The sequence below is a fragment of the Ptychodera flava genome, chromosome 16 (assembly GCF_041260155.1).
Source record: "Ptychodera flava strain L36383 chromosome 16, AS_Pfla_20210202, whole genome shotgun sequence".
Taxonomy (NCBI): domain Eukaryota; kingdom Metazoa; phylum Hemichordata; class Enteropneusta; family Ptychoderidae; genus Ptychodera; species Ptychodera flava.
The window spans coordinates 5,937,845-5,961,579 of record NC_091943.1 but is presented as its reverse complement, the minus strand read 5'-3'; the positions used below and the strand labels follow the sequence as shown (position 1 = coordinate 5,961,579).

The 23,735-nt window shown below is 39.0% G+C and overlaps 1 protein-coding gene across 1 annotated transcript in view; it reads right to left on the bottom strand.

Annotated features, from left to right (window-relative positions):
• Positions 1–5,844: 5,844 nt before the first annotated feature.
• Positions 5,845–23,735, bottom strand: part of LOC139152629 (neurogenic locus notch homolog protein 1-like) — a 53,412-nt gene continuing 35,521 nt past the window's right edge. The window contains exons 13-29 of the mRNA XM_070725877.1: positions 23,303–23,504; positions 22,758–22,917; positions 22,100–22,417; positions 21,097–21,330; positions 20,778–20,881; positions 19,811–20,200; positions 18,688–18,878; positions 16,418–16,771; positions 15,885–16,027; positions 15,312–15,567; positions 14,457–14,586; positions 13,889–14,090; positions 13,293–13,427; positions 12,201–12,352; positions 11,657–11,804; positions 11,367–11,464; positions 5,845–10,828 (exon numbers count right to left, since the gene is read on the bottom strand). Of these exons, the coding sequence (XP_070581978.1) occupies positions 9,317–10,828; positions 11,367–11,464; positions 11,657–11,804; positions 12,201–12,352; positions 13,293–13,427; positions 13,889–14,090; positions 14,457–14,586; positions 15,312–15,567; positions 15,885–16,027; positions 16,418–16,771; positions 18,688–18,878; positions 19,811–20,200; positions 20,778–20,881; positions 21,097–21,330; positions 22,100–22,417; positions 22,758–22,917; positions 23,303–23,504 (4,729 nt within the window). The 3' untranslated portion in view covers positions 5,845–9,316. The remainder of the gene's footprint in view (positions 10,829–11,366; positions 11,465–11,656; positions 11,805–12,200; positions 12,353–13,292; positions 13,428–13,888; positions 14,091–14,456; positions 14,587–15,311; positions 15,568–15,884; positions 16,028–16,417; positions 16,772–18,687; positions 18,879–19,810; positions 20,201–20,777; positions 20,882–21,096; positions 21,331–22,099; positions 22,418–22,757; positions 22,918–23,302; positions 23,505–23,735) is intronic.

The following is a 23,735-nucleotide window of genomic DNA, read 5'->3' as shown; positions in this document are numbered from 1 at the left end:
CACACACACACACATATATATATATATACACACACACACACACACACACACACACACACACACATATATATACACACACATATATATGTGTGTGGTATATATATATATATATATATATATATATATATATATATATATATATATATATATATATAAAAATATAATGCTGCACATCGATAGTTTTTGTCGTTTCTTGTAATTCTATGCAATATAATGGCATACATCTACTAACACATGGATAGTCACAGCATGAGTATATTGCGGGGACAAATTGACCGTAGTGGTAGTACCCTGGCTGTAATTGTCTTCACCAGGTTAAAATACTCTTAATCTGGCTATAATGTTCATAACCTGGCTGTAATGGTCTTAACCTGGCTGTAATGGTCTTAACCTGGCTGTAATGGTCTTAACCTGGCTGTAATGGTCATAACCTGGCTGTAATGGTCATAACCTGGCTGTAATGGTCATAACCTGGCTGTAATGGTCATAACCTGGCTGTAATGGTCTTAACCTGGCTGTAATGGTCTTAACCTGGCTGTAATGGTCATACACTGGCTGTAATGGTCTTAACCTGGCTGTAATGGTCATACACTGGCTGTAATGGTCTTAACCTGGCTGTAATGGTCTTAACCTGGCTGTAATGGTCTACACTGGCTGTAGTGGTCTTACCTGGCTGTAATGGTCATAACCTGGCTGTAATGGTCATACACTGGCTGTAATGGTCTTAACCTGGCTGTAATGGTCATACACTGGCTGTAATGGTCTTAACCTGGCTGTAATGGTCATACACTGGCTGTAATGGTCTTAACCTGGCTGTAATGGTCATACACTGGCTGTAGTGGTCTTAACCTGGCTGCAATGGTCTTAACCTGGCTGTAATGGTCATAACCTGGCTGTAATGGTCATACACTGGCTGTAGTGGTCTTAACCTGGCTGTAATGGTCATACACTGGCTGTAGTGGTCTTAACCTGGCTGCAATGGTCTTAACCTGGCTGTAATGGTCTTAACCTGGCTGTAATGGTCATACACTGGCTGTAGTGGTCTTAACCTGGCTGTAATGGTCATACACTGGCTGTAATGGTCATACACTGGCTGTAATGGTCTTAACCTGGCTGTAATGGTCATACACTGGCTGTAATGGTCTTAACCTGGCTGTAATGGTCATACACTGGCTGTAGTGGTCTTAACTGGCTGCAATGGTCTTAACCTGGCTGTAATGGTCATAACCTGGCTGTAATGGTCATACACTGGCTGTAATGGTCTTAACCTGGCTGTAATGGTCTTAACTGGCTGTAGTGGTCTTAACCTGGCTGCAATGGTCTTAACCTGGCTGTATTATGGTCTTAACCTGGCTGTAATGGTCATACACTGGCTGTAGTGGTCTTAACCTGGCTGTAATGGTCATACACTGGCTGCAATGGTCATACACTGGCTGTAATGGTCTTAACCTGGCTGCAATGGTCATACACTGGCTGTAATGGTCATACACTGGCTGTAATGGTCTTAACCTGGCTGTAATGGTCTTAACCTGGCTGTAATGGTCATAACCTGGCTGTAATGGTCTTAACCTGGCTGTAATGGTCATAACCTGGCTGTAATGGTCTTAACCTGGCTGTATTGGTCTGAACATGGCTATAATGGTCATATACCGGCTGAATTGTCTTAACCTGGCTGTAACGGTCATAACCAGGTTGCAATGGTCTAAACCTGGCTGTAATGGTCTTACTAATACTGGCTGTAGTGGTCTTAACCTGGCTGTAATGGTCATACACTGGCTGTAAAGGTCATACACTGGTTGTAATGGTCTTAACCTGGCTGTAATGGTCTTAACCTGGCTGTAATGGTCATACACTGGCTGTAATGGTCTTAACCTGGCTGTAATGGTCATACACTGGCTGTAGTGGTCTTAACCTGGCTGTAATGGTCATAACCTGGCTATAATGGTCATACACTGGCTGTAATGGCCTTAACCTGGCTGTAATGGTCATACACTGGCTGTAGTGGTCTTAACCTGGCTGTAATGGTCATACACTGGCTTTAATGGTCATACACTGGCTGTAATGGTCATACACTGGCTGTAATGGTCTTAACCTGGCTGCAATGGTCTTAACCTGGCTTTAATGGTCATACACTGGCTGTAGTGGTCTTTACCTGGCTGTAATGGTCATACACTGGCTGTAGTGGTCTTAACCTGGCTGTAATGCTCATACACTGGCTGTAATGATCTTAACCTGGCTGTTATGGTCATACACTGGCTGTAATGGTCTTAACCTGGCTGTAATGGTCTTATATAACCTGGCTGTAATGGTCATAACCTGGCTGTAGTGGTCTTAACCTGGCTGTAATGGTCATAACCTGGCTGTAATGGTCTTAACCTGGCTGTAATGGTCTTAACTTGGCTGTAATGGTCTTAACCTGGCTGTAATGGTCATACACTGGCTGTAATGGTCTTAACCTGGCTGTAATGGTCATACACTGGCTGTAATGGTCTTAACCTGGCTGTAATGGTCTTAACCTGGCTGTAATGGTTATGCTATCGTCTTTAAACAAGCCGACAAAAGTGTTCGATCATATCTGTTTGAAAGTTTGAAATCAAAATCTTGTAAAGGCGTGTAGCTGTTACCAAAAATCTTCAAACCTTCAGTAGGAAACAAGATGATATTTGATGTAAGTGTTATGAATCGTGCAATGGAGAAGAGCGTAAACAGCTACTATTTGACAATATACAACTAGTATGTTTGTACCAGTTACCATGGCTACTTGTCATTTACACAATTCTCCAAGTCATGTCTTGCAGTAACTGTTCGAATGTTCCTAACCTGGCTGCAATGGCTATAATGGTCTGAACATGGCTGCAATGGTCATATACTGGCTGAATTGTCTTAACCTGGCTGTAACGGTCTTAACCTGGCTGTAATGGTCTTAACCTGGCTGTAATGGTCATAACCTGGCTGTAATGGTCATAACCTGGCTGTAATGGTCATAACCAGGCTGCAATGGTCTTAACCTGGCTGTTGTGGCCTTAACCTGGCTGTAATGGTCATACACTGGCTGTAGTGGTCATACACTGGCTGTAACGGTCTTAACCTGGCTGTAATGGTCTTAACCTGGCTGTAATGGTCATAACCTGGCTGTAATGGTCATAACCTGGCTGTAATGGTCTTAACCTGGCTGTAATGGTCTTAACCTGGCTTTAATGGTCTTAACCTGACTCTAATGGTCTTACTAATGGCTGTAATGGTCACAAGCGACCTAGCGGCCGATATAGCTCCGCTGTGTTTATGTAGAGAATAACTATTTTTGACACATGTTGATAAAGAAAGTGGAAATCTTTGATACCTCGATGCAGTGGCCAGAAAAAAGTGGCTAAAATAAGCTGCAAAAATACGCAATTGAAGATTTCATTATACTTTGAATGTACACATAGGATCATCCCTAAGAACATGTCAACCAAAGCTATCTGATGAGTAGTTTTTGAGAATAAATTTTTTGACCAAATATGGCAACAATTGCCCCCAAAAGTAAAAATTGCAGATTTCATCATAATTTCAAAAGATCAAATTTAGTTCATCTATAGAAACCTGTATACCAAATTTCAAAGCTGTTAGACAAGTACTTTTGAGAAACGCATTTTTTGACCAAAAATAGGAAAATTGCCCCCCAAAATTCAAATTGCAGTTTTCATCATTATTTCAATAAATATCATTTAGTTCATCTATGGAACCTGTGTACCATATTTCAAAGCTATCAGATGAGTAATTTTGAATATACACATTTTTTGACCAAAAATGGCAAAAATCGCCCCAAAAATACAAAATTACAGATTTCATCAGAAATTCAATATATATTACTTAGCTCATCTGTAGAAACCTGTATACCAAATTTCAAAGCTATCAGACCAGTACTTTTTGAGAAACACATGTTTTGACCAAAAATGGCAAAAATTGCCCCAAAATTACAAAATTGCAGATTTCATCATAATTTCAATAATTATCATTTAGTTCATCTGTAGGAACCTGTACACCAAATTTCAAAGCTATCGGATGAGTAGTTTTGGAAATACACATTTTTTGACCAAAACTGGAAAAATTGCCCCAAAATTACAAAATTGTAAATTTCATCATAATTTCATTTACTATCATTTAGTTAATCTGTAGGAACCTGTATACCAAATTTCAAAGCTATCGGATGAGTAGTTTTGGAAATACACATTTTTTGACCAAAAATGGCAAAATTGCCCCAAATATACAAAATTATAGATTTCATCAGAAATTCAATATATATACTTAGTTCATCGATAGAAACCTGTATACCAAATTTCAAACTATCAGACCAGTACTTATTGAGAAATAATTTTTTGACCAAAAATAGCAAAAATTGCCTTAAAAATGCAAATTTGCATATTTCTGCACAATTTGAACAAATCTGAAATAGATCGTCCCTAGGGACCTATGTACCAAATATCAAAGTTATCTGATTGGCAGTTTTGAAGAAGATTTTTAAAGATTTTTTTACCAGAAATGACAAAAATTGCCTTAAAAATACAAATATGCAAATTTCGCCACAATTTGAACAAATCTGACTGAAGTCACCCTAAGCAAACTGCATATCAAATTTCAAAGCAATCGGACAAGCGGTTTCAGAGAAGAAGATTTTTTTACCAAAAACACCAAAAAATGCCCCAAAAATACAAATATGCAAATTTCACCACGATTTGAACAAACTGAAGTGAGGTTACCTTAAGTGAACTGCATATAAAATTTCAAAGCAATTGGACTTGCGGTTTCAGAGGAGAAGGCAATTGTTGACGGGCGACGACGGACGACGGACGACGACGGACGACAGACGACGACGGAAAATCAACCTATTTGATAAGCTCCACGTCGCTGACAGTGGAGCTAATAAACTGGCAACTTAGAAACAGCACAGAGGGTGGTCAATATGGCTGCTTTAGGTACGAGTTGCTGGGGGAGGAAAATGATGCAAAGATACATGTAGTAGGCAGCCAGGTTTTTCATTGTGGAGAAAGTTTCCTAATGGTAAAAGGGGAAAACTAGTGGTCCGTAATTCCACCCTTCTGTGGTCAAAAGCCATCAAAGTTGTGACTTTGAGATCAATCTCTAGTTTCTGTTGGCAATATAGTTTATATCAAAGGGGGAATCTTCCTTCTTTTGTCATTCACCGTAATCTGTCAACTTGGAGGATGTGGTGGATTTCATGCTAACAACCATGTTTTGTAGATTTGATATACAAAAATCCTGTTTCATAATATGATGCCTGGCCATTCTGGGTATAGCTCACTTTTGATGAAAAACATCTCTGCATTTTGGTTTTGTGTTTCTGGCATCTTTGAATGTGTTCAAGTTAGAATGACAATTGCTTTGAGTGACAATGCAAATTATATTTATTCAGTTTTAGAGAAGGAAAGATATTCTTGGATGATACTGGAAGCATTATTAATCCTTGCAGCTATCTGCAACAGATGGTTTGCAAGGGGTTTCAAAACCTGAACAAATCAAGTGGCTTTTTTGGAATGTTCATGATAATTAGAGACTAGTAATCCACAACGTGTAAACAAATGCAAATTTATATCATGGAATCAAAGGAGAAATGCCATATTGTATTTGTAACAGTGTGCTTTGGATTTTGTCAGCAACCGCAGTAGCACTAAAAGAAAGATACCTGGGGATACACTCGAAACAGGAAGATACCAGACCCACTCTCCATACAGAGATATGCCATGGAATAACATCACCTGTTGTGGTAAAAGGGACTAGATTCCATTGAATGATTCCCGGTGGAAGAAAAAAAATCAGTATTACAGATGACGGCTGAATCACAGATTTATGAGTATGAAATATGAGTCATTTTATTAAACTTGTCAAAAAGTATACAGATAATATATATAATGTGAAAAATATCTTAAAAAACTTCTGGTTTGCTACGTAGGAAAAATATCTGGAACTCGCTTCTTTACCACAAAGCATTGTCAATGTTTCTGCACTGATAGTCTTTGTCTATATAAAATAATCACTGATGTGAGTATAAATAACAATGTCTACTTCTCACAAATGATGGAGACGTAATTCATGGGTTCTGAACGATAAAAAAATCAAAGGAAATACAACAAAAACTAACAGCTAAAGAGGTACTGTTTTTTTGTACATGTAATTCTGACAATGTGTTGTCTTACCAAAGATGGCAACCATTAATGTAGCATACACTCTAAGCATGCTGGGAAAAAACACTAAGTTAAAAGTATTGAGAAACAACGGAACATTTATTTACATGTAAAATACAATTTCTTCACAAACATATCATGATTATTTTTTTTTGCACATTCAGTCAAATTTTTTTGTTTATACTTATGCTACCGAAGAGAACTACTTCCTTGTAAAGAAACGCAACGAGAACAGTTTATAATTTTTATTTTTCAGTTCTTCACTTCTCTGTCTGAGTTGAACTCAGCTGTAATGCAGAGACCAGATGCTGGTGTCTACCACTGCACAGTTTGGAATGCCCAATTCAAATGGTCCCTCTTCTAACAAACACTTTACCATACTTGAGGAAAAAAACAGAGAAGCTTTTTATGAAATACTGGGTGAATGATCTCTGGCAGTGATTTTCACATAATTTAAATCCCCACACCCGACTCCTCTTCCAGAACAATGAATGACCTCTACTGGACTGCCTTGCCCTGTACTAAGTTTGGACAGCCTTGGTGGGCAGTACCAGTTTTCAGGTCATATTTGGGTACATGATTGATTGTATAGACACTTGACAAAAACATTACAGCAAATAGCGTCTGCGCAACGATAACAGATACATGTAATGAGCTACAAGATATACTGAGTTGACTTAAGGTGATCACTCCTTTGTTATCACAGGGAAATCTGTCTCTTCTTCAAATGCAGGTAGTATCCACCTCAAAATTTACGTTTGAAACTTCCACTCATTTGTTTAAGGAAATTTTCAACTATTTTCTTCATCATCAAGAATTAAATCCAGGGTCACTAAGCAAATTTTGGATAAGACAAGTGAATTCCCCATGATTCACTGAAATTCAAAATTATAAATGCCTGCAATTTTTCTAAATCTCTGTGGAAAAAATAAATCTGTAATTTGCACAAAAAAAGAGATTGAATTTCCCTGCATGCTTCAAAGTCCAAACAACTTTGACAAAAGAATTGTCGGATTTTCAGCATCTGAAAAACCTGTCCCCGTAGTGCATTCTATCTCATATTGCTTCACTTAATATGTGTTGAAAAACTGTGTGATTGTTCATGTATATCAAAATTAAAAAGATATTTCTATCAGGTTGAGATCTGCACTATTTTTAAATAATCAAAATAAAGTTAGTGAATATTCACAGATAATGCAGACGTTTTACTTGACATTGGCAGTAAGTAAAGTTGCATCCAAAGGAAATCAACATATATCTGAATTACAATACTCTTGGTGTGATTTAAGTAGGGTACCACATAAGGTTTGCAGCAGGGTTGAAAAAGACACGTACAGGGGATAATAATGCTGGGTGTAAACAGCTCATCCTACATGAAAAGCTTGATTAGCTAACTTCTACAAGATTTTGTGACGTCTGATTAGAAAATGCACCAGTTTGAATGCAGTTATTTACAAAATAAAAAAAAAACATTAAAATACACACTTTCTCTCTCTTTGCAGTATTCGTTTTCCTTTGAAGCTGATTCACCCAAACAACAGCTACGATAAAAAAGGTTTGATTCAACTATAAAATACAATCTCTACGAAACTTGATAATTAATTTGGAAAACCAAACATGCATTACTTTTTATTTACAGAAAGCCTTCACCTAAATGCTCAGATTTTCCCCTTTGCCACCTTGTTGTTCTGATTAAAAAGCAGAGCTGTACACACACCAAACCTATAACATGCTACTTTTAAGTTTCACAGTGACACTACACAAATACCCTTTCATTTTTGGCTTCCAAATCACACTTTTTAGCAATCCTATTCCTTCATGAACAAATATTTTCATGAAAACAGAGTGGGGGAAAAAATAAAAATTTGGACAGACCCACAGCTTGTCAAAATATAATGTAACCATTGGTAATGTTGATTTGTATATCAATTGGACAAAATTCTACGATTTGGTTCAAAACAAAACCTAAAGAAATGGCTTAATCACAGACAACCTTGCTGGAAAGCTGCAGGCAAGCCCAAAACAGGACTTTAATTTGAATGCAAAAATAAATGCATCTGGTTGTAAACATGACCTGAACTTTTGTGTATTTTCAAGTTCTGCCTTTTATAATTACGATTTGCTCTTTCTGCTTGATGAGAAAAGGAAAGGAAATATTTATTCACTAGGTCATTGCTATTTAACAAAGTAGCACTCTTTACCCACAAAACTGTCTTCACAACCCTGTTTTATAAATCCATGAATCCAACACTACCTCATCAAATAATGGGTCGACCTGCCTACCCTCTAACACCACCAGACCCATCAAAGTCTCTTTCCACACGGCTCCAACAACGCTGAAACTAATCCCATTCTGACACAACACCACCTTTAATAGAAGTATGGAAAAGAAGACAGAAGACTGTCAAAATAAAAAGACAACATACATATATTACTCTTATATAAATTATTGGTCCTTTTGATAAGACTGACCAAGCTATGCAATGTGACGAACAAAGCACATAAATATGCCACCAATCTAGGGTGCACAAAAAAAAATCACTATTTTTGATGGACTTTCAACCACTAGTACTGGCCCACCATATAAGAACCCCCTCTATTCCTTTTTCTTTTTTTTTGTTCTGAAATTTTCAATGGTGCGAGTTTCCTCATCCAAACTACTACTTTAAATATTGCTCATGTACACTGTTTGAAAATAACACTACGGAGATATCATATGAATCTGACACAATGCAGGGTAGAGATTGATTGTCTCTCTGTCTGCAAAAAACAAAACAAATGTAAGTATTGTCAGGCGAACACAAAAAAGTCTTTATCATTGAAGTTTACTACCATCTCATTGCTTTCATATGTATGGGTTAGTCTACACTATTATAAAAAATGTGTTATAAGATTAAAGTCTTTGACTTTGCGATCGGTAAAAACATGTTTCCTTTAAAATACAGCCTGCATTCTCGTATAAAATATTACTCACATAAGATATGTTTGTGGTTACCTCAAAGAAATAATTACAATGTTGTTTCTTGCTGTCGCAAAATGAAAACAGGATGAGTTTTTCTGACTGGCAGTTAAAACGATTTATTGGTTGTCTCTAGTAATGTTGTTTTTCTGAACAGATTTGAAAAGATTTCTTTTCAAATGTATATTGCAGTAGATGTTCTTGCAGGCGGCTGGTGTGTATGTTGATTGTTCTGATGGTTTGTAGGTGGACTTGAGATTCCTTCTGACCAGCAGTCAGAGTGAGGTGAAGAGCTTGACCACTGTCCCGGCGAGTCAGGTGAAGGGGTGAGATAATTTTCAGGCAGTGACAGATTATTGATGTGGCTTGGCGTGTTCTCTACGCTTGAAGGATTCAAGTGGCTATGTTGAGACGGTGGAGTTGGGTACTTTTCAGCTGCCGTGGCTACGACATGTTGCGTGACTGTAGTCTGAGGTAGCTGGGTTTGGGTGTGATGCGAGTTATTCTGGGCAGCCAGTGGGTGTGGCTGGCCTTCCTGTGGACCAATGACATTCATGGGGATAGCACCATTTGAGATTTGAGTGACAGGTATGTCGGTAGTGGAAGTACGAGCGATGGAGTAATGCGGGGGAGCGTGGTTGGAATTGGAGTGCACGTATGTAGATTGAGTTGGTTGCTGTTGTTGTTGTTGTTGCTGTCGTGTGTTTGCAAGCGCTTGAAATGCAGCAATTTGTGACGGTGATGTGGCAAATGACGAAGCAGAGGCAGTCGTGACGGGAGGGTTGCCTAAACTGTGGTTACTAATATCAAGGTTAGGTTGTGAGCTGTGATGAGACGGCAACTGCTGCTGTCTGCCCTGGCTTGACGACATCTGATGACCTCGACGCTGGACAGAAGCCATCCAATCAGAAGGCACAGAAACCGGCGCAATGACGCAGTCCAGTCCCAGTCTGCCGTTGTTGAGTACAATGCCGCCGTTGGCTTGACATGAGGTGCTGGAAGAAGGATGGGAGAGTCTAGGTGCTGCTGCAATACTGTCATCGTAATACTGTGCAAGAGGTTGGCCGTTTCCCATCGTTGCCATTGTGTCTATGCTTGGAATATTCGGATGCGATAACGCCATGGTGTTGTTGGGATAAATCCCAGACATCATAGGTGGTGATGGCTCATGATAATTTGATGGAGATTCAAGTGAGTTGACTGGAGATAACGCGGCTGATGTCTCCGTAGAATCTCTTTTCTTTTTGACTTGCTTCCTCGGCGGTGGAGGAGGCTGTTGATGGTGGTCTTTTGACCCAATCATGTGTCCCTTGGGACTAAGTTCATTGATGCCATTTGGCATGTTTGGACTGTTACCATGGTTATGGTTGTGTTGTCCACTCTTGGACTTGTGGGATTTCCTCTTGTATTTGCCATTCCCATGCATATTGGGGAGGAAATTACCCGAGCACATCTGGCTGGGGCTTGTCATTGGTCCATTGGCCATGGAGACAGCCATCTGTGGGCTTTGCACAATATTATACTCCTCTAATAATTTGACAATGTCAGTATGCATGCGATCCTGTGCCATATCCCTTGGTGACCTGTCCATGTGATCGGTTATTTCTCGATTAGCAAAGTGGTCCAGTAAGCATTTAGCACTTTCAAAGCTCCCTTCCCTGGCAGCCAGGAACAACGGAGTCTCTTCCTGTAAGAAACCACAATATAAACTATGATCAGCATTGTGTGAGGGGGCATGAGTGATCCAATCTTCATCAAAGATCTGTGCAAATTGTACCCTTCTGGAAATAATTACAAGTAATGTTTATAAGTCTTTTATTAAATGAATTAATAGGGATTAGTGCAGTGACTCTTCATTATATTTTCACAATTTTTACTCTAGAACGCAAGTACAGTTTCCTAGTCTGCCTCTCCTAGGTATGACTGAATACAAGTTATTAAACTGGCAAATACACTCGTATTATGTTCTCGTTGACCAATAAATTTCAGTCCAGATTAAAATTCAATCATCAATAATAACGTTGGAAAGTATACGCATACAGTTTGTGTTGTTGAGTTGAGCATCACAGATTTTGACACCATTCGGGGAGATGAACCAGATCATGTCAAAACAAAATGGAAGATAAATTGAAAGTTACAGCTAATGGAACCTTAATTTTGCAAGCTATTTAGAGTTTTTGAAAAACTCTACATGACAGTTGCAAGTAAAGAAAATATCAGATTACCTTTTCATCTTGTATATCTTTATTTGCACCTTGGTTGAGTAGTGTGGTTGTCGCGTCCACGTTATTGACTGCTGATGCCCAATGCAAGGCTGACTTTCCTGTAAAGATCAACAACATGGAAACAAGTCAGAATTTCTGAAAAGATCCTTCAAAGCCAACAAATTCAAGATAGAACAGTGATTTATGAAGCAATGCATGCAAATGTAAGGAAAGATGTGTTTTATTTATTCTTTGAGGGAAACAGCAAGACAAAACTCAGCTTTCTTGAAAAGTAGAAATTGTGAACATACCTGCATTATCTACGGCGTTGAGATCAGCCCCAGCATTGATTAATTCTTCCACCATATTCTCTACTGCCAGACGTGCAGCCAGGATCATGGGTGTTGTACCGTCCAGTGTCTTTGCATCCAGGTTTGTGGCACGGTTGCGCAGTAGGATCTGTGGGAATTAACATAGATTGAAAATTTAGGTGGGTCTACAAAGATGTACCTAGCTTTTTTGCTTGAAGACTTGTCACATGAATAGAACCAACTGTAGATTGGTTTATGTACTTCAAATACACTTCAGTAAATCCTACTTTTCGATGGAATGGTGCAACCCACATATGTCGACGGCAGTGACACGATCAGAACCCACTGTACATAGATTTTGTGAGTATATTTGACATTGTGTATAAGCACACCACTCTAATTCAGCTCTACTTTTCCATGGAATGGTGTAACCTACACATACCGGAATGCAATGGCATAAACCATAAGACGGGGAACGGGGTGAAAAGGCTGCCATAATACTTGTATAATGAGATGACCTTTGTCTGTGTATGAAATATCTCACCTGAAACACTCCTTGAGCGTCAGCTGCAACAGCAGCATGCAGGGGTGTCCTACCAGTCAAATCCTGAGCATTGGCATCAGCTCCAGCATCCAGCAGTGTTTTAGCAGCATCAGCTCTGGCATATCTTGCTGCCAGATGTAATGATGTCTCACCTAACGGATAAATATGGCATGTTGATCATAACAAGCTAATATGAAAACTTTCTGAGATTACAAAGCTGACTGTTTTTCTTCGACTTTACTTCCCTGATAACTCTATAGACTGCACCATAATGTGTATTTGAATACAAGTACTAGTCAACTCATATTATGAAACTTCAATAATTAATAGCATTACAAAATCAGGAAAATGAAAACAAAAATTGGTAACACTGTGCCGTTTGGTTTGTTAATGAAGTGACTTAAAGAAGATATAAATAAAACAATTGAGACAACTTGATGAATTATATCCTACTGAGGACTTGGACTGCCAAGGATGGGAAATGAAACTGAAAATCTGTGGAGTGCTTTTCCAGTATACTGACTGCACGCTACGTGTCCACAAAAGACATTGCAAATGATGTCTCTTTCCAAAGAATGGGATCTGAATATATTAACCCTTTAGAGCGTTAAAATTTTTTCCCACAAAAATTTTACTACAACATTTTCCCAGTTTTTATGAATTTTTATGTATTTTTTAGATAATTTTGGACCACTGGACATCACATTTTATTGGCTGCAGCTTTTCATTAAATTTTGGTAAAAATCTGAAAAAATTTGTAATCGAAAATTGACTTTGGCGCTCAAAGGGTTAACTTTGTTTGTGTTCACAGAACACATCATATACATGACACTGATCACAGAGTCATGCCTTGTTTGTAACCACTCTATGGTGCTACCACTCTGTTTCTGTTTTGATCTCGTACTGTTCAAATGTTTGACATGTGCTCTACGTATGAATATTATTACAAACTGTGATTATGTAGAAAGGTACAACTGCATGTGTTTGGTGATACTGTGTAATTCCATTGAATTCTACGCAGTGCTCTGGGCAACAAAGCTATTACCAGGCACAACAGCTGCATATAGTCTATTTTTGATTTAATGACATTACCTGTCCTTTCAGTAGTAGCTGATGGACATGCACCCTGTGTCAGGAGATCTGTGATGATTGCAGCTGACCCGTCTTCCATTTCATTGTCATCATAGCCCGTACGGCAAGACACCAGCATTAGAGGTGTGAATCCACCTGTAGTGTAAAACGACAATACAACAGATAAAGGAAAACTGACTGTCAGATGGTAACAGGTGCCTCAGAGAGAGATACTCAGAGATTCTCAAATTTTTACAATGCTCTTTAGATATGCATCTTGTGGGGGGTCATTATGAAACTCATGGTGTACTTCAGTTTTTAACAAGCTTAAATTCATAAAAATTGAAAATTTTATTTTTCCCCATAAAGTGCACACAGGGATGGCAGCCATTGGGTACAAAACTTGACGATACAATATTGCAGCAATATATACTCTCTTGACATTTATCCTAACCCTATACTGAACCCGAGCCCTAACTGGTGGGTAGGATATTTTCTGGGCAGTAATCGGTAATCGTCACGGCTTAAACCATCAAAGTAACATAAAAATTATTGTGTGAATTGTGCAAAACTGTATTGGACCAATAAAACTTTTTCCGGAGAATATCTGGACATACCTGGGCCACGGACATCAACATCCAACTGGTCAGCGTCTTCGTCTTCTCCCTGTGGTGGTGTCAATGCCAACGATGGTGGGATTGGAACGTCAGCTGCATTATAATGTGATTTAGACCACAATCTGTGATCTGTCTCATCACCTCCAGGAACACTGTGATCTTGATCACTGTGTGAACTTGTGCTTGGACTTGGCTGTTCAGTCTGCAAATGTTGAAGAGGGACAGTTACGGTATCGTTTCGGAAACTTTCCCTCCGTTGGAAAACAGACACTCTGTAATCCTGGACCATCCTTTCCAGATTATTTCAGAATTCTTTCCCACACAGCATCTGATGCTTTTGCAGGAATGATTTCCATGTTTTCACTCACATGTTAATTTTCCTTTGAGGACGATACACAAATAAAGCATTCCACTTTCATGTGGACATGACTCTGAGAGAATAATTTTCATACCATTTTGTAATCGCTGGCCATATCTTACACAGAGAGCTATCAAAGTGCTTGCTATTTACAAGCTATATTCACAAAATATCTTGCATAAAATTTCTTCCAAAGCCATATATGCTAACCTTGATTCTTTTCTTCATTGGTTCAGGAGACACTGCCTCTGCGTCCCAGTGCATGGAATTCCTGACATTGGCATCGTTATCGTTTGCATCGGCGCCACCAGCAGCTCCATTAGGAGCCCGATGTATATTTCTGTGTAACAATAATAAGAGCAGGCCAACGTTTTCATAACTTCTACCTGTGACAGCACATCTGATAGAAACACTTTGTACGATAAATGTTTGTATTGCTATCATATTCTACAGAGAACTCTTTTTATGCAATAAAACAGCTTGGTTTCTTTCCAGCTTTTATTGTTACATGTATGGACCAGTTGCTGTAGCTTTTTGATGTTTGTTTTGTATATGAACAGCAATTTCCTCTATACTCCCAACAGCAGGATGTAAAACACAGCATGTGTACAGGTAAAACATACTATCATTGTTGACATTTAAACTGTAGAATTCACTTGTCAACAATGACAGTGCAGGCCATACATTTAGATGTGAGTTAACAAGCTAAACTAAGTTGTGAATCTCAACATGCTTTTGGGAGGAGAATAAGAAACTTCAGCTGTCATGCACAACAAAGATGGTGATGTTTTCCCCCAAAAGTTACTGCTATACGCACTTTAAAGGTATACAGTCACCAGTAATCTAAATATGCCCACATATGGTCAAAGGGGTGTTCCTTGGTATTCAAAATGCCCATGTGAGGGCGCTGTTTTTAAAAAGCGGCCACCCGCTTAAAATCTGTGATCGGTTAGATTTTCTCTTTCCACGGTTACTGTGGCAAAATTGGAACAGGTGACAGTATACCTTTAAGTCTAAAAGTAACATTACAATGGCATATTATCTTCACTTGATTGAATCTCCTACCTCAAGTCAAAGGAGTCTTCCCCTACTGGTTCTTTTCTACGGGATCTTCTACGACCGCTCTCTCTCTTGTTACCGGTAGTATATGTTTTATCAAAATTCTCAGGGAACCAGAGTTGACCTTGGACCTTTCTTTTCCTGGCAGCATTTACCAAGACACCGAGAACCACCACCACCAGGATAATGGCAACAGCAGCCACCAAAACCCACACAAGACCGCCGGAAATTTCTACTGGAGTTCCTGATGGCTCATCCTCACCTTAGAAGGAAATACAATCATACAGTTGTCAATGAATTGCACACTTAAAAAAATTGTCGCTGAAAATGTGTATATATCCATATACTGTATTGTGGACCATAAAAAAATTGAATATATCCATATATGGTATATCAGTAACAATAGTGACAACCAATGATTGGCTGTCATAGCACAAGACTGATCCTCTTCTGATGTAGATGATGCCATCAATAATTATGGCGACCCAAAGAAAATCTCACTGCAACCTATTCCTGATAGAAAGTCACCATCCTCCTAACAATGGAATACAAAATCTGCTTGTGGCTACAGCAACTTACTTCCAACGCTGTGTAGAGGATAACCGGCCACGTCTAGGCTATCTTTTGATGATTTAGCAGCCAAGAAAGACGCTGCATCTTCAGCTTCCGCAAAACACTGTTGTTGACATTTCTTGTTGTCCAATCTCAGGTATACTTTAGACCTGAAAGAGATTCAAGAGACCAATCTTCAATAATCAAAGTAGATTGTTCAGCATATTTCAGTCAGTGCACGGACATGTATAAATGGGGCATAATGCTACTTAATGTCTTGGCATCATTAATCACAGTGACCAATCATCTTGACAACTTCTGTCTCTTGTTTAGCCCTCTTACAGCTTACAGCTTGAGGTAAGATTACTGGACATATACAGTTTCAATCACAACATCCTGATTAAAAACGGGGCAAATTTTATCATTCATGTCAGCATAAATTTTTGGAGTTGTGGTCAAATACTTTGGACAAATATTCATTTTTTACATATCAATGATGAACCTATGACACCACTTGGAATCAGCTCACCTACAATTTTTTTTTGCAACAAAATACTCACCCTGAGAGACCTGCCCTTTTAAATCGCTGTATATGAAGTCCTCTGTAGAATCTTAAGGATCGTTTGTAATGACTGCCTGTTTCACTCCAGGGATAAATCATGTCAGTACCGTTTTCATCCTTTGCAAAGACTACCACTGTGCGTAAGATGTGACCGACCTCTCTCAGGAAATGATTAGAGGAGTTGCGGATAATATCTGGCTGTACAAGTACTATCATGATGAGAATACCAGTGGCATACTGTGGTTGTGTGTGGTCACAGTCAAAACCATCCCATCCACATTCTTCAGTGTTACATCCAGAATCACATTCTCCATTGCGATAGTTAACATCGCAGTAATGATCATACAGTGGACTGAAGAGGGAAAAAATATCAGTAAGTGTTACATCCAATTTTCCATTGCGATATTTAACATCACGGTGATGGTCATACAGTGGACTGTAGAGGGAAAGAATAAGTGTTACAGGTAAAATAATTGTAACTTTTTGGTAACATAGTTTCTGTATACAGAATGACTACATTTTGGTCTTTTCCCTTATCCATCCAAGTTCACATTTCACTATCAGGTCAAGTTGATTGATACTAGTGAAGCAGAACATGTCTCATACAGTGCGTTTAAAGGTATACAGTCACATTGTAATCTAAATATGCCCATATATGGTCAAAGGGGCATTCCTTCGTATTCCAAATGCCCATGTGAGGGCGCTGTTTTTAAAAAGCGGCCACCCGCTTAAAATCTGTGATTGGTTAGATTTTCTCTTTCCATGGTAACTGTGGCAAAATTGGAACAGCTGACAGTATATCTTTAATGAAACAAATGGGACTGACTCACAGGAATACCTCTCTTTGGTATATATACATATACCAAATGTGAGCTAAAAATAAACATTTTACGGCCCCTGAAAATATAGATACTGTAAACATGATTTTTACAGACTAAAGCTGCTTTTAACAGACCCAGCCAAGTAGGGGAAAATACATACGGCACTGGCTCAATACCCCTTTTTTATGACTTGCAGATGGGGAAGTGATACCTAGCAGGTAAAGGGCACTTTGAAATACAAAGTATTTGTGTTGACAAAATAATGCATTGAGAGTGATATGCAATTTTAATTCTTGTCCACACTTGAATTAAATTATGATAAATTAGGTAATGCTGGACACCATAGACATTATACAGTCTGCACTGACAAGTTGAATTGAAATTTCAACATGATTGAGACAGCAGAACACCAAGTTCTCTTTCACAGGAGAAGTGAAACAACATACACATATTGACTGGCCATGAGGGCAACAGCATACGTCTGTACCCCGAGGGACTGTGAGTCACCCCCAAAAACAGACTGTTTCCCGAGGCCGTAGGCCGAGGGAAACAGTCTGTTTTTGGGGGTGACTCACAGGCCCGAGGGTTAAAGACGTATGCTGTTGCCCTAATGGCCAGTCAATATGTGTTTTGTAACACACCTCATCCGTAGTCATACATAAGAACGTACCATACACAAAAGTTGTCACATGTAAGCTAGCCGTGATGTAATATGTTTGAGTGGTTCAGCAAGAAAAAGTTTTTGCCGACAGGGTCGCAATACTTCTGCAAAACGTTCAATGCACCTTTGATTATCGTCTTCGTTCGTTTCGAGTCCTTGTTTGAACCAGGGCATTCAGTTCTTCTTCAGAAAGTAGGATAAACCGAGAAATTTCTCGACAATCGTTTCGCTCGTCCGCAGACGGCATCTTTGTTTACATTCCAGTTCGCGCATGCGCCAATGTTTTTTTGACGTCAGCGGGCATCATTTTTCGGAACTGATGCCTGGCAGGCAACAGTTCCGACAAATGATGCCTGATGACGTCGTTTACGTGGATCAGCACAAAAGAACGCATCCCACGTGACTGTCAATTGGCGAATTAGAACACAGACTGCGGATGAGGTGTGTTACAACAGGAAATGCATCAAAAGTTGAGGCACATGTAGCTTTAACATTTTACTTCAATCAGTGAATTTGATTCATGGTGGTAAAAAATACACTCAACTCTAAATCTAAGAAATGTAACCGCAGCTATTCAGATAACGGTTATGCATTTAAAAAATATTCTGAACTCAGTCAAAAATCAAGGCACAAAGTAAACATCTTGATTTCAGTGTCACTCCAAGCTGATCACACTACCAACACCCATGAGGAGAATATATGTCTGAATACGAGAAGGAAATATATACCTGAACAGGAAACCTAACCTCCAATTTGTAAAAAGATAGTACAAATATTTTGACTTACTTGCATTCAGCTTGACCTTCACAATCAAAGCCATCATACATGCATTTCTCATTGTTACATTCCATATCACATCGACCATCTTGGAAAACTTCCCAGCATTTGGCGGATGTATCTGTACAGTTTGTCCATGGAAGCAGTCCCAAGGAACAGTCCTTCCCATCCCATGCACACTCATAGGTATTACATTCCTCCTGAAAAAAATAAAATCACAGAATTAATGAATATTGATCATAAAAACGTCTTTTTTTCACAATGTTTGACACCAATGTCATCTCCAAATACATCACACCGAGTCAAGTGCAAGCAACTAAACAATAACAAATGTAATTCTCATATTTCAAGGACACGCATCTGTATTTACAATATTGTGGGCATTTAATGGATGATATCATTAAAAAGGAATTTTAGGCAGTGATTTAAGAAGTGCACACATTCACTGAAAATTGTGTATAGTTTTAACTGAACTAAACTAGGTGATTGTGAACTCTATGCATGACCCTTTGGTGAAAGAAGACTTCGTCTGACTATGGCAGTCTCCTGATTTTGTGCTTCCTACCTCGTTTGTAAATTTTCTTACATATAATTAACTGACTATAACTGTGAGTTTACTGAGCAACTGGCATTTGAAGGGTAAAGCCACCATTTCTTTGCATTTGCGGAGCATTTCTGATCAGATAGACAGACAAGCTAATGTAATCCTATGTATTTTGAGAGAAAAACGGTCATGGTGATCAACTGTGGATGAATTTCATTTTTTGAGCCAATCTGGAAAAATGCCACTGCTAGATAACTGCTGTTGTTGACAAAGTAAACTGGGGGTCACAGCCATGTCCAGGGTCATGACAACAAAATGTGTGATGAATGGAAAGAATTCTAAACTGTGTGCTGCCTAGTATTGTTACAATCAAGCAAAGCTGCTGCACACAAGTGATTGTAGTGTGAACAACACTAAGTTGTAAAATACAATCACTTGTAAGCTTTGTACTCTAGGGTAGAAATTTATGACTTTGTCAGGAATACCATTGACTTGGGCTTTTCTACCAAAACCTATTTTGCTTTGTACAATCATCCAAAAATTACATGAACTGCATTTGTTGTTGATGGTTAATGTTTCCAAACTTACATCACACTTTCCATTTCCATGTTTTGCACTACATCCGATGATGGTACAATGTCTCTCTGTTGTTTCAACAGTGGGAACGACAGGTGGTGGAGTCACTGGTCGTCCTATGCCGCCCCGAAAGGTGGGATCATAGACATCACACTGGATTCCGTTGAATTTCGGTGGGCATTCACACTGGTAGTATCCGTACCCATCTTGGCATATACCACCATTCTCACACGGAGACGAGGAGCACTCGTCAACCACATCCGATTGACAATTCTCTCCTCTCATGCCTGGTTTACAGTGACACTTGTATCCGGACTCTGTAGGCTCGCATGTTCCGCCATCACCGCATGGATTGGGCTGACAGTGGCTTTCAAGAAGGTGACACTCACTGCCAGTAAAACCCTGTTAAAAAGTTTGAATGGCATTTTGTAAAATTTTGATGATACCTTGTGTACATGGTGTCATACTCTTTGTCTGTTGTGAAAATCAAGCTTATGGATCTAATGAACTAGATTTCAGGTTCTTGAAATCATCAAATGTCATATGCATATGTACCTCAAAAATCAACATCACACTAAACAATCTGTTCTTCACTTCAGCAAAGTCATATGCAGAGCCCTTGTGCACAGTCTACATAACTGATTTACCATCCAAGATAAACGCAGTTTTCCAATATACACACCGACCTTTTCAGAAGCTAACTTTTGGTTGAGCCTTATGATTTTTATTGAGTGACTGGAGATTTTTCAGTCCCAACTTTATTATCAGATTTATCTTACACAAAATTCACACAGTTGATAAAAATTTCAATAAAGAACAAAAGAATTATCATGCACATCACTTATCCACTAATGTGAGAACTAGGGATTGAGGAAGGACACCTTTAACCTGGAAACAAGGATGCATGGACAAGATCTAATTTTCTGATGCCTTTTAGATTACACCATCATATTCAGTCACATGATTCTTGTCTACTTACCGGCTGGCATTCACAGATGTATCCTTGTCCTACGTCGGTACAATCGGCTCTATTCAGACACGGATTTGGATCACAGAAGTCAACACCTAGGTCACAGAATTGGCCTACAGGGTGATCAAATGTGTGGAACACAGTTACATAAAATTCTGATCAAGTTACACAATATGAGACAAAATGCTGCAAAATCTATGTAAAATCTATATTGATAATATATTGCAGTATAGAATAAATGATGTTGCTGTAGTTGATAAGGAGAAATTTCACTGATTACAGAGGATTTCAGGTTGAATTACTACATCAAAAAGATTAAATATATTACCTGTATATCCAACTTTGCAGTCACAGCGGAAATCGTTGACTAACTGTACACAGTCCTGAGTTCCAACTATGTTACATGGATTGGACAGACACTCGTTGACATCACCTTCACAACGAGCTCCAACAAAACCAGGCTGGCAGAGACATACAAAGCCACCCACACGGTCCTCACAGGTCCCTCCATGGTGACATGCACCAGGATAACAGTCGTTAGGGTTGATATCACAGTTGTCACCTGAATATGACCAAAAATTATTTTACTGTGGCTTATATAATGATATCAGAAAAATATCTTTAATGAAAATCTGTACAGTTTATCTCAACTTTCACAACCTGCAACCTCTTGATAAGATTGAACTTCTGATGACCATGACAACAGTTTTATGAGCAAATTATATATATGAAGCTTACAAAACGAAAAAAGAAAGTCTGTATGATTAAAATGTGGAGACGTTCTCACTTTATTTGTGTACTTATTTATTACGTTTTTCATTAACAACTCTGCTGTATTATAGTGTCTTACAAGCCAAAGGGGATGCATCTAGCAACGCTACAAAGTGTGTCCTTATATATGTACTGTTGTATAACATATGTTATACAACATATGGTTTCCTATGACTGCATACGGCTACTGGCCAACAATGGCGAGTAGCTGTAACTTCTGATTTTTTCTGCTTTCACTGTTCTTGTTTTTTGTGTCAATTGCTACTAGTTCTTGCTCTACTCCTAAAGCTTGTAAACACAAAGTAAAAAAACCAAAACAAAAATATGTCCACATTGGACACTTCTGTAAATAACAACACCAATTAGAACATATAGAATCAACAAATCTTCTTGTGAAAATGCTACTTTGCTTTGAAGAGATCAGTTTCCATCATACTTAATGATGGTTAACTTGTATTAGCACTGACAAAGATATGTCGTATACAGTGATTTAAAACTGACAAAAAAGCACTATTTTTGTCTGTTCCCGGACCACACCATTTAGTCATGGGTATGCTTACCTTGAGTTCCAGAGGGGCACGAACACTTGTAGCTGTTAACCAGATCGTGACAAACTCCACCATTTTTACAGGGGGAGCTACCACAGTCATCAATGTTGATTTCACAATTAATCCCTGTAAATCCCCTTCCACATGAGCATGTGTAACGGCCAACTTCATTGAAACATTTCCCACCATTCTGGCATGGCACAGACCGACATTCGTCGATCTCAAACTGGCAGTAGCTTCCCTCATAGCCAGGTACACACTCACAGTAGTGGCTGTCGCCTGAGTTGATGCACGTACCACCGTGCTCACACAGCTCACTCACACGTACTCCTGATGGGAAATTATAAACATACACAAGTAATTATAATGACATATATTTCTGGTAAATGATATAGTACTTACCTGAAATATCAGACATCCTGTGAAGTGTTGGAGGAAGATTTTGTCAAGTACTCTGCATATTTGGAAAGGATATTTGCTACATGAGTGTGTGTTTACTATAGTCGGTGAACACAGGTAATAGGTTTGGCCACTGTGACTGTATCTCTTATGTCCTTAATATGGTTACAACAATACATCCTGGGTAACCCAAGTAAAGTGACAACCGTGGTAGTATTTGTTGGTTCCCCTGATTTATCAAAGAGCACTGGATGAAAATGGACCAGCCTACCTTTATTGGCCGCAGCAACATCGCAGGAAACCATAGTGACATCACAAAGTAGTCCGGTCCATCCGGGCAGACAGCTGCATGTGTATTCTGCATCATTCTGACTGCAAGTTGCACCATTGCGACACGGGTTGTGCTGAACACTGCACCAATCTAACAGTGTCTGAAGTCAAACAAGGACATATATGAACATTATCACATTTTGTGAAGACTCTCATGTTATTGAAAATGTCTTTCTTAAATAGAATAGTCTTTCTGTAAGTTCACCTCCTTACCTGTCACTCAACAAATCTTAAGCCAACTCATATCACGGTCTTTTCTGATTGAAATGCATACGAAGGTAGACAGCTACAAGACCTACAGTTCCCTGCTCAGCTTATTACACAACTTCAAAATTCAATTTTTTATAAACAGAGTCATTAAGATTTTCAGAAGCACACGAGAATTTGGCTCCTGGGCTTGTGTTCAGGTCCATTCTGCTTCTCTTAACACAGACAAATTACAATGCCACCTGTCAAGATAGCGAGAGAAATACAACTTTGACTTACCTCACAGTATGATCCATAGAACCCTGGCGGGCAATTACAAGTAAAATAGCCTGTTTGGTCTATGCAGGTTGCACCATTCAAACACGGATTAGACTCACACTCATTGATCTGGTATTGACAGTTGGGGCCTTTGTATCCTCTGGCACACAGACAGGTGTATGAATTGACTTCATCTATGCAGGTACCACCGTACATACATGAGCTGTGTGATGGATGGCAGAAAACAGTCAGGTCTGGTCAACTCTACGATGCTTTGTACACTTGACAGACACAGAGAATATGCAGCCACACTCATAATGGCACTGTTGCTTTTTCTCTGAGCAGCATGACACGACTTACGCAGATTTTGCTCTTGCCAACTTATTTATAACTCAACAGTTGGTATTTCAGTGTAGCATTGGGACACAATATATGTCTGGCAAAGAGATCTTTT